The sequence below is a fragment of the Danio aesculapii genome, unplaced genomic scaffold (genome assembly GCF_903798145.1).
Source record: "Danio aesculapii unplaced genomic scaffold, fDanAes4.1, whole genome shotgun sequence".
Taxonomy (NCBI): Eukaryota; Metazoa; Chordata; class Actinopteri; order Cypriniformes; family Danionidae; genus Danio; species Danio aesculapii.
In genome coordinates, this window is record NW_026613654.1 from 32,842 (window position 1) to 44,758 (window position 11,917).

General features: G+C 45.3%; 1 protein-coding gene across 8 annotated transcripts in view; it reads left to right on the forward strand.

The window, feature by feature from the left end:
* Nucleotides 1–782: 782 nt before the first annotated feature.
* The window catches only part of ppfia1 (PTPRF interacting protein alpha 1), a 24,377-nt gene continuing 13,242 nt past the window's right edge, over nucleotides 783–11,917 (forward strand). For 4 of the 8 annotated variants that reach the window (XM_056452493.1, XM_056452496.1, XM_056452495.1 and 1 more), the window contains exons 1-10: nucleotides 783–1,570; nucleotides 5,026–5,286; nucleotides 6,754–6,855; nucleotides 7,185–7,349; nucleotides 7,437–7,511; nucleotides 8,090–8,191; nucleotides 9,298–9,522; nucleotides 11,192–11,338; nucleotides 11,470–11,604; nucleotides 11,911–11,917. The exon at nucleotides 11,911–11,917 is cut by the window's right edge and continues 77 nt beyond it. In XM_056452493.1, the coding sequence (XP_056308468.1) occupies nucleotides 5,026–5,286; nucleotides 6,754–6,855; nucleotides 7,185–7,349; nucleotides 7,437–7,511; nucleotides 8,090–8,191; nucleotides 9,298–9,522; nucleotides 11,192–11,338; nucleotides 11,470–11,604; nucleotides 11,911–11,917 (1,219 nt within the window). In that variant the 5' untranslated portion in view covers nucleotides 783–1,570. Of the gene's footprint in view, nucleotides 1,571–5,025; nucleotides 5,287–6,459; nucleotides 6,492–6,753; nucleotides 6,856–7,184; nucleotides 7,350–7,436; nucleotides 7,512–8,089; nucleotides 8,192–9,297; nucleotides 9,523–11,191; nucleotides 11,339–11,469; nucleotides 11,605–11,910 lie in introns of those variants that run through there. The other 4 variants (XM_056452494.1, XM_056452500.1, XM_056452501.1 and 1 more) reach the window with 2 other exon arrangements.

Genomic DNA, 11,917 nt, shown 5'->3' on the forward strand with positions numbered 1-11,917 from the left:
CTCCATAGTTGCGATGGTAATACAACAACTATATCACTATATGCACATTTCTACAGAGTATTTTATTTTAAAACTAAATTATACAACAGCACACCGTTTACTGTAGTAACATGATGTAGAATATACTACAGTACAGTTTATCTGTTCACTATAGTCAGTACAGTATGCTGGAGCATTCAGTAACAGAAATGTTGTAAATATTATAATATACAGCATAATACACTTGATTATAGTATGGTTCAGAAACGCTGCAGCATTTATTATAAAATCATAAATGTGGGTTGTTACTGACCCAGATGTCAATGACAATGACATTTTTCAGAGCTTTTGATTATGATTATTATTAATTATTATTAACAGAGAACAAGTGAATCACTGATTTATTTAAAAGAAACTGGAGAACAACACAATATATCCAGTAAGATTATATATGATTTTAAATAGTACAGAATAAGATCGATGATATGAATGCGTCTGTGATTAAAATGATACGGCAATCTAAAATGAATCCTACATTTATCCCCAATGGCACTAATGATAAAGCACATATAAACACAGACTTAAGTCGCTCCTGCGCCCTCTAGGGTTCATTAAATGTATTCATGAAGTCTACAAACACAATTTAAGCAATATTCACACAAGGCACGAGAATAAAAAGCAGAATATTCGCGACAATCCGATAAAATCAGCGTGAATTTGGATTGGGAGTGTTTATTATCGTGAAACCGTCTTCCCGTCTGGATTTCTGGATGCGTCGTGACGTCAGCGCGTCCTGACCTCTCGCGAGCGCAGGAAACTGGAGCAGCGACAAACTCTAACCTCGCTGTTAATTTTTGTTTTAACTCTTTTTTATCCATTAATTATTGTTTTCTGAGGTCAGACCGGCCGTCGAAAGACTTTATTTGCGGCTAGTATCGTTTAAAGGTCGCTTTGGGCTTTTAAAGTGGTGGATTTGTACTTTTATCCCGGTGTTTTTCCTCATGGATCAGATGGTGACGCGTCAGAATAATTGACACCAATAAACGCGTTTCCTTTATTCATATTTCCATAAAGCAACACGTCGCTGAGCGCCGGTTTTAACTGTTGATTTTAAACGCGAAACTCTTTTATTCCTGGGCTGAAACGAGGATATTTGAGATTATTCCTACTTTAGCTGCTAATGCTAACTAGCGCAGGCCGCTGTTGGAGTTTATTTATATATGAGTATTTTAGTATTTATGTGATTTATATGTGTATTTGAGAGTATGAATATTCATGAGAGTACGATGGAAGTCTTTTATTGATCAGTGATGTCTTCTCCATCACTTAAGACTCGGGTCTCTAGTCATGAGTGATGTTTCTCACTCTTTATGAAGGCCTCGGTTATTTTCCTAATTTTTCTTTATTATTTTCCCTGCTCATTTTCGTCAGATCTCTTTCTTTAAAGTGACAGGGGACTCATTTGACTCATGCTGTCGAGTTTGATGGCTTGACGAACAGTTAGCGTCATAGTTGATCTTTTAAATGTGTTAGCTGTGATTGAACTGGACACAACCGAGAAGAGGAGACAGAAGTCCTGCAGATAATCAAGGTAAATAAACCACTGTACTCATCTGAGTCTGTGTTATAGCAATCTCATCTCCTGTCTGATCTTCTGTCTGTAGCTCATCTAGTCTAATCTGGTCTGATCTTCTGTCTCTTATCCATCTGATCTGGTCTGATCTTCTGTTTGTTATCCATCTGATCTGGTTTGATCTTCTGTCTGTTTCTCATCTGATCTGGTCCGATCTTCTGTCTGTTATTCATCTGATCTGGTCTGATCTTCTGTCTGTTGTTCATCTGATCTTGTCTGATCTTCTGTCTCTTATTCATCTGATCTGGTCTGATCTTCTGTCTGTTATTCATCTGATCTGGTCTGATCTTCTGTCTCTTATTCATCTGATCTGGTCTGATCTTCTGTCTGTTATTCATCTGATCTGGTCTGATCTTCTTTCTGTTGTTCATCTGATCTGGTCTGATCTTCTGTCTGTTGTTCATCTGATCTGGTCTGATCTTCTGTCTGTTGTTCATCTGATCTGGTCTGATCTTCTGTCTGTTGTTCATCTGATCTTGTCTGATCTTCTGTCTCTTATTCATCTGATCTGGTCTGATCTTCTGTCTCTTATTCATCTGATCTGGTCTGATCTTCTGTCTGTTGTTCATCTGATCTGGTCTGATCTTCTTTCTGTTGTTCATCTGATCTGGTCTGATCTTCTGTCTGTTGTTCATCTGATCTGGTCTGATCTTCTGTCTGTTGTTCATCTGATCTTGTCTGATCTTCTGTCTCTTATTCATCTGATCTGGTCTGATCTTCTGTCTGTTATTCATCTGATCTGGTCTGATCTTCTGTCTGTTGTTCATCTGATCTGGTCTGATCTTCTGTCTGTTGTTCATCTGATCTTGTCTGATCTTCTGTCTCTTATTCATCTGATCTGGTCTGATCTTCTGTCTGTTATTCATCTGATCTGGTCTGATCTTCTGTCTGTTGTTCATCTGATCTGGTCTGATCTTCTGTCTGTTGTTCATCTGATCTGGTCTGATCTTCTGTCTGTTGTTCATCTGATCTGGTCTGATCTTCTGTCTGTTGTTCATCTGATCTGGTCTGATCTTCTGTCTGTTGTTGATCTGATCTTGTCTGATCTTCTGTCTCTTATTCATCTGATCTGGTCTGATCTTCTGTCTGTTATTCATCTGATCTGGTCTGATCTTCTGTCTGTTTCTCATTTGATCTGGTCTGATCTTTTGGGTGTAGTTCATCTGGTCAGATTATCTGTCTGTTGTTCATCTGGTCTGATCATCTGTCTGTTGTTCATCTGGTCTGATCATCTGTCTGTTGTTCGTCTGATCTGGTCTGATCTTCTGTCTGTTGTTCGTCTGATCTGGTCTGATCTTCTGTCTGTTGTTCATCTGATCTGGTCTGATCTTCTGTCTGTTGTTGATCTGATCTTGTCTGATCTTCTGTCTCTTATTCATCTGATCTGGTCTGATCTTCTGTCTGTTATTCATCTGATCTGGTCTGATCTTCTGTCTGTTTCTCATTTGATCTGGTCTGATCTTTTGGGTGTAGTTCATCTGGTCAGATTATCTGTCTGTTGTTCATCTGGTCTGATTATCTGTCTGTTGTTCATCTGGTCTGATCATCTGTCTGTTGTTCGTCTGATCTGGTCTGATCTTCTGTCTGTTGTTCGTCTGATCTGGTCTGATCTTCTGTCTGTTGTTCGTCTGATCTGGTCTGATCTTCTGTCTGTTGTTCGTCTGATCTGGTCTGATCTTCTGTCTGTTGTTCGTCTGATCTGGTCTGATCTTCTGTCTGTTGTTCGTCTGATCTGGTCTGATCTTCTGTCTGTTGTTCGTCTGATCTGGTCTGATCTTCTGTCTCTTATTCATCTGATCTGGTCTGATCTTCTGTCTCTTGTTCATCTGATCTGATCTGATCTTCTGTCTGTTGTTCGTCTGATCTGGTCTGATCTTCTGTCTGTTGTTCGTCTGATCTGGTCTGATCTTCTGTCTGTTGTTCATCTGATCTGGTCTGATCTTCTGTCTGTTGTTCATCTGATCTTGTCTGATCTTCTGTCTCTTATTCATCTGATCTGGTCTGATCTTCTGTCTGTTATTCATCTGATCTGGTCTGATCTTCTGTCTGTTGTTCATCTGATCTGGTCTGATCTTCTGTCTGTTGTTCATCTGATCTGGTCTGATCTTCTGTCTGTTGTTCATCTGATCTGGTCTGATCTTCTGTCTGTTGTTCATCTGATCTTGTCTGATCTTCTGTCTCTTATTCATCTGATCTGGTCTGATCTTCTGTCTGTTATTCATCTGATCTGGTCTGATCTTCTGTCTGTTGTTCATCTGATCTGGTCTGATCTTCTGTCTGTTGTTCATCTGATCTGGTCTGATCTTCTGTCTGTTGTTCATCTGATCTGGTCTGATCTTCTGTCTGTTGTTCATCTGATCTGGTCTGATCTTCTGTCTGTTGTTGATCTGATCTTGTCTGATCTTCTGTCTCTTATTCATCTGATCTGGTCTGATCTTCTGTCTGTTATTCATCTGATCTGGTCTGATCTTCTGTCTGTTTCTCATTTGATTTGGTCTGATCTTTTGGGTGTAGTTCATCTGGTCTGATTATCTGTCTGTTGTTCATCTGGTCTGATTATCTGTCTGTTGTTCATCTGATCTGGTCTGATCTTCTGTCTGTTGTTCGTCTGATCTGGTCTGATCTTCTGTCTGTTGTTCGTCTGATCTAGTCTGATCTTCTGTAAATAAAATTAAAAGTTTGGATGGGAACCGCTATGGTCTGCCAGTCCAACACATGAATATTGAACAAATCGATGTCTAATAGATAAAAAAGAGTGACTCTGTAAAATAATGAAGCAGGAAAGTAATGTGTATTTATATAGCGCATTAATATAGCGCATTTAATATGTAAGGCCATACACCCAAAGCACTTCACGATCATGAGGGAAGTCTCTCCACACCTCCACCAGTGTGCAGCTACACTTGGATGGTGTGAGTGCAGCCACAGGACAACGGCACCAGCTGTTGGTGGAGTGGAGAGACAGTGATGCAGCCAATTCGGTGGATGGGGATGATTGGGAGGCCATGATCGGTAAGGGCCAATGGAGGGAATTTGGCCAGGACACCAGGGTTACACCCCTACTCTTTACCAGAAGTGCCATGGGGTTATTAATGAGCACAGAGAGTCAGGAGCTCAGTTTAACGTCTCATCTGAAAGACTGCTCACTGACAGTTTAGTGTCCCCTTCACTATACTGGGGCATTAGGACTCACACAGACCACAGGTTGAGCGCCCCCTGCTGACCTCACTAACACCACTGCCAACACCAACCTAGTTGTCCCATGTGGTCTCCCATCCAGGTACTGACCGGGCTCAGCCCTGCTTAGATTAAGTGAGTGACCGGTCTTGGGCAGCAGGGTGATACGACTGTGGCCATTATAAGTATTATATTAAGTATAGTGTGTGTGTGCGTGTGTGTGTGTGTGTGTGCAGATGATGTGCGAGGTGATGCCCACCATCAGTGAGGCAGAGGTCTGCAGTGCGGGCGGGGCTCTGGGCTCCGGGTCCCCAGTGCAGGCGGACTCTGAGGGCCACTTTGAGTCTCTGATGGTGTCGATGCTGGAGGAGCGAGACCGGCTGCTGGACACACTGCGGGAAACACAGGAGAACCTGTGTGTGGCCCAGAGCAAACTCCACGAGATCAGCCACGAGAGAGACTCACTGCAGAGACAGCTGAACAGCGCACTGCCACAGGTGGAGCACTCACTCACTCACTCACTCACTCACTCACTCACTTACCCACTCACTGCAGAGACAGCTGAACAGCGCACTGCCACAGGTGGAGCATCCACTCACTCACTCACTCACTCACTCATTCACTCACTCATTCATTCACTCACTCACTCACTCACTCACTCACTGCAGAGACAGCTGAACAGCGCACTGCCACAGGTGGAGCACTCACTCACTCACTCACTCACTCACTCACTCACTCACTCACTGCAGAGACAGCTGAACAGCGCACTGCCACAGGTGGAGCATCCACTCACTCACTCACTCACTCACTCACTCACTCATTCACTCACTCACTCACTCACTCACTCACTCACTCACTTACTCACTGCAGAGACAGCTGAACAGCGCACTGCCACAGGTGGAGCATCCACTCACTCACTCACTCACTCACTCATTCACTCACTCACTCACTCACTCACTCACTCACTCACTGCAGAGACAGCTGAACAGCGCACTGCCACAGGTGGAGCACTCACTCACTCACTCACTCACTCACTCACTCACTCACTGCAGAGACAGCTGAACAGCGCACTGCCACAGGTGGAGCATCCACTCACTCACTCACTCACTCACTCACTCACTCACTCACTCACTCACTCACTCACTGCAGAGACAGCTGAACAGCGCACTGCCACAGGTGGAGCACTCACTCACTCACTCACTCATTCACTCACTCATTCATTCACTCACTCACTCACTCACTCACACACTGCAGAGACAGCTGAACAGCGCACTGCCACAGGTGGAGCACTCACTCACTCACTCACTCACTCACTCACTCACTCACTCACTCACTCACTCACTCACTGCAGAGACAGCTGAACAGCGCACTGCCACAGGTGGAGCACTCACTCACTCACTCACTCACTCACTCACTGCAGAGACAGCTGAATAGCGCACTGCCACAGGTGGAGCACTCACTCACTCACTCACTCACTCACTCACTCACTCACTGCAGAGACAGCTGAACAGCGCACTGCCACAGGTGGAGCACTCACTCACTCACTCACTCACTCACTCACTCACTCACTCACTCACTGCAGAGACAGCTGAACAGCGCACTGCCACAGGTGGAGCACTCACTCACTCACTCACTCACTCACTCACTCACTCACTCACTCACTCACTCACTGCAGAGACAGCTGAACAGCGCACTGCCACAGGTGGAGCACTCACTCACTCACTTACTCACTCATTCATTCATTCACAGACTCACTCACTCACTCATTCACTCACTCACTCACTCATTATGGAGGAGTTAATCGAGCTGCAGTGGATCCTGTCTTTATTACTGATCATCACTGATGGGTTTACAGGAAGTGAAAATGTTGTTCTTGTAAACCGATGGGAAATGAAATGGTTAGATGAGTCCTCATCTGTGTGTGCGTGTGTGTGTGTGTGTGTGTTGTGTTTTCTGCACTGAAGGAGTTTGCTGCTCTGACAAAGGAAGTGAACATGTGTCGAGAGCAGCTACTGGAGCGAGAGGAGGAGATTGCAGAGCTGAAGGCCGAGAGGAACAACACACGCGTGAGTACACACACACACACACACACACACACACACACACGCAAACACACGGAGTCACAAACTCAGACACACTCGCTCTCTTTCTCTCGCACTGCTGGAAACCTGTAACCATTGACTTAGTTGGAAAAACAAACACTGGAAGTCAATGGTTACCGGTTTCCAGCATTCTTCAAAGTATCTTCCTTTGTGTTCCACAGAGGAAAGAAACTCCTGAAGTTTTGAATGCAGTAAATGAGGACAGAATTGAAATGTTTGTGTGAACAGACCCTGTAATGATGGTGTGTGTGTGTGTGTGTGTGTGTGTGTGTGTGTGTGTGTGTGTCCATCAGCTGCTGTTGGAGCATCTGGAGTGTCTGGTGTCTCGGCATGAGCGCTCCCTCAGGATGACGGTGGTGAAGCGGCAGGCTCAGTCTCCCGCCGGCGTCTCCAGCGAGGTGGAGGTGCTCAAAGCCCTCAAATCCCTCTTCGAGCATCACAAGGCCCTGGATGAGAAGGTGTGTGTGTGTGTGTGTGTGTGTGTGTACGTGCTTGCGTGTGTGTTTCTGAGAGTGTCACTTCATGTGTGTTGTGTGTTTGATCAGGTGCGCGAGCGTCTGCGTGTGGCTCTGGAGAGATGCAGCATTCTGGAGGAGCAGCTGACGGCCTCACACAAAGAGGTCAGAACACACACACACACACACACACACACACACACACACACACACACACAGATGACACTCTTACCTACATGAACAGGCACACTAGCACATATACACACACATGCACACTTTACACATACACTTCACATATATATACTTTACACATGCACACACACTACACACACACACACACACACACACATGCACACTCTTACCTACATGAACAGGCACACTAGCACATATACACACACACATGCACACTTTACACATACACTTCACATATATATACTTTACACATGCACACACACTACACACACACACACACACACAAATATGCACACTCTTACCTACATGGACACACACACTAGCTCATATACACGCAAACAAATGCACACTTTATACACACACACACACACACACACACACACACACACACTAGCACATATATACACACACATGCACACTTTACACATACACTTCACATATATATACATTACACATGCGCACACACACACACACACACACACACACACTGCAGTACAGCCACAGCACCCCCTCTCTTTTCTGAGTGTGTGTGTGTGTGTGTGTGTGCGCAGCTTATGTTCATGAAGGAGCAGAACAGTCAGAAGAAGCTGATTATTGACGCATCAGCAGAAATCAACCACAGCTCTGACGCCACACCAAACGCTAACGGCAAGGTAAACACTCCTCTTCTCTTACACACACACACACACACACACACACACACACACACACACACACACACACACACACCCATAACGATGAAATCATGATGATGAAACCCAAACGGACCTGTCGGATGAGCAGTTGTGGATCAGCTCATTCCGCTGTGTTCCATGATCCAGAACACACACCTGGCTCTCAGCATGACTGATCTCGGGCGTCTGCAGTCGGGGTGTGTGACGCTCACAGGAGCACCGTTTGGGTGTGATTATGAGTATTACTCTGCTGAGTGTGTGCCTGCGCTCGTGTCTTCAGGGATTCAGGAGATCTTGAAGAAATGAAAAGCAGATCAGAGTCATTAAAACAGATGAAGTGAACGAGTCACTGTGCATGATTGATTCAGATGACTCTATTGTCATATATACAGAGCTCAGCATATATGAGTTCAGCCCTCACACACCGCTCTGTTAAACTCACATGTTTAATTTCAGCTTGATCTCTATTCACCAGGGGTCACCACAGCGGAATGAACCGCCAACTTAGCCAGCATATGTTTTACACAGGGAATACCCTTCCAGATGCAACCCAGTACTGGGAAACACCCATACACACTCATTCACACACACACACACTCATACACTACGGCCAGTTTAGTTGATCAGTTCCCCTATAGCGCATGTGTTTGGACTGTGGGGGAAACCGGAGCACCCGGAGGAAACCCACACCAACACGGGGAGAACATGCAAACTCCACACAGAAACACACACTGACCCAGCCGAGACTCGAACCAGCGACCTTCTTGCTGTGAGGCGATTGTGCTACCCACTGTGCCACTATGATGCCACAGACTCATACAGGAATATATTTTACTTTCATTACTGGAATAATAAGTGTTTGCTTCCACCGAATCGAGTTGCACACACACACACACACACACACACACACACACACACACACACAGCAGCCTTTTGCTGTTGTAAATGATGTGTGTGTTCATGTGTGTATGGATGTTTGCATGTTTACACATTCTTGCATGTTTGTGTGTTAATATAAGTGTGTGTGTGTGTGTGTGTGTGTGTGTGTGTGTGTGTGTGTGTGTGTGTGTGTGTGTGTGTGTCAGCAGCGTCTCTCAGATGTGTCCATGGCTCTGGATGCGGGCAGTGTGTCTGACGGGGATCTGCAGGAGCTGATGGAGCGTCAGAGTAAAGAGCTGCTGCTGCTGAAGGAGCGAGTGGCGTCTCTGATCAGCAGAGAGTCTGAGCTGGAGGAGGATCTGGACACGGCCCGCAGAGACCTCATCAAGAGTGAAGACGCCAACAGCCGACTGCAGAGGGACCTGCGAGAGGTGCGCGCACGCACACACACACACACACACACACACACTATTCTAACTGAGTTTCTAGTCCAAATATCTGAACCTTCTCATCATGTCATCTGCTGATAGGGGAAGCAAAATCATCTGGCTTGTGCTTTGATTTAGGATTTATTTCTTCCCCTATTGTTGGAGAAACTCTCTTCATTTTTGGCTCGTTTCCACTGACCGGTACGGTACGGTTTGGTTCGGTTTGGTACGGGTCACCTTTATCAGGCTTGCGTTTCCACTAACAAGGGTACCCTTTTGGTGGGCGTGGTGTATGACAGACAGTTTCAGTCGACGTCATTCTCGCTGGAGGAAATGTCTACAATAAAGCTGTACGGGTCACTTACATATCATATGAGAAGCTCTTCTCACAAAACAGATGCTTCATACACATCAATACTTGTGTAGAAATGTTTATTAGTAATTTTTCTATGAACATGAGTTGATTATAACTGCAGATCAATGACAATGCGAAACAGCCTACTGTAACGTCTGTAATTATATTAAATAACTAAATAAATGAACATATATAAACACAAACAGCCCCTTACAGTCTCCGAAATGTTACCAACTACAGAAGAACTACACACAGCAGACATTTTCGTCCGTATTTAGGTTCAAAACAATACAAATTATAGCCTAGTCAGTGAAAACCTCTCATCTGTGTCTGTAATCTTCCGCAGCACATGTAGCCTCTGTTAGACAGTAATTCCGTCAATCTGAGTTCATATTAGTCCAAAATGTGAAGATAATAAGTTAGTTAATCATGGCATTTTGTTCATGTTTGCTGAGAAATAATGTGCTCCTTTTTTCCGGCTTCTCCTTTGTTTCTTCACGCTTCACTCTCGCATTTGTCAGTGTCTGACAGGATCGGGTTTTAAAAGCACGTCAATAATCAAGCGCAGGTTATTATCATCAGCTCTAGAAGTATGTTATTTCAGATATAATGTTAGAGACGCGCGCGAACGCTAGCAAGAAAGTGAAACCGCTCGCGCCTCAGACTGCCTCGTAAAAAACTACGGGGCACAGGGTAAATCTGCTCTTCTTCTTGGCTTTGTGGCTGTTTATCAAGACGACGACAAGGTTTGTTTGAGCCCAGGTCGACCATGGCTCGTTATTATATGTATAAATCATTCCGCTGTAATGTCTCGGCTCGTCGGCTGTGTATTTCAAACATGGCGGGTTTTTTGTTTTCATTCTGGCTTGTTGCGTAGGCGAATGACGTATCTCTGTAAACCAATAGCGTTCAGCTGCGCGTCTAGCTCCGCCTTTTGGTACCCTTTCTCGTCTTTGGTACCCTTTCGAAAGGGTGCCGAAAAAGTGGTACGGTACGGTACGGTTCGGTTCGGTACGCTTTTTGACAGTGGAAACGGCCACAAAAGCGTACCAAACCAAACCGAACCGTACCGTACCACTCAGTGGAAACGGGCCATTTGACTCAGTATTTCTGAACACAACCCTATATTTACTGCTGGTCTAGAAAATGCTGACTGAGTTAGGGGTTTGGAGATATCTGGACAAGAAATGAGACAGAAACTCTCAATAAGAGCAGCAGTTAGCAGTGCATCATGAGCCACTTGCAGAGTGAGGATTGTACCTGTATATGTGGAATAACTGTGTGTGTGTGTGTGTGTGTGCGTGTTGTTGTGGTCAGTCTCTGGCGCAGAAGGATGATATGGAGGAGCGCATCACCACGCTGGAGAAGCGCTACCTGTCGGCTCAGAGGGAAGCCACGTCTGTGCACGACCTCAACGACAAGCTGGAGAACGAGATCGCCAACAAGGACTCGCTGCTCTGCCAGGTCTGCACACTCGTTACTAATCTGGAGAATCACTCACGTGTGTGTGTGTGTGTGTGTGTGAGAGATTTAATCTGTGTGTGTGTGTGTGTGTGTGTGTGTGTGTGTGTGTGTGTGTGTGTGTGTGTGTGCAGCTGGAGGAGAAGAGCCGTCAGCTGCAGGAGAGGCTGGAGTTGGCGGAGCAGAAGCTCCAGCAGACGCTCCGTAAGGCCGAGACGCTGCCCGAGGTGGAGGCAGAGCTGGCGCAGAGAGTCGTGGCCCTCACCAAGGTGTGTTATCAGACACAGAGTTCAACGCTAAGGAATTTTTCTATTGACCCGATCGGGCCGGTGGTTCAGACTTTTACTCGCCCTGCCAAAGTTTTCACTGGCCCCACCAAAATAGAGAAGTGAATATCTGAAGCCACACACTGCATTTAAACTCTGATTCACAAGCCAAACATAATATTAACCCTAACCCTATTATTAGCGACACGCTTCAATACAACTGACTATTACTAAAATACAAATGTGATGTGACTAAATTTGATTGTGTGTGTGTGCGTGTGTGTGTGCGTGTGTGTGTGTGTGTCGCAGGCGGAGG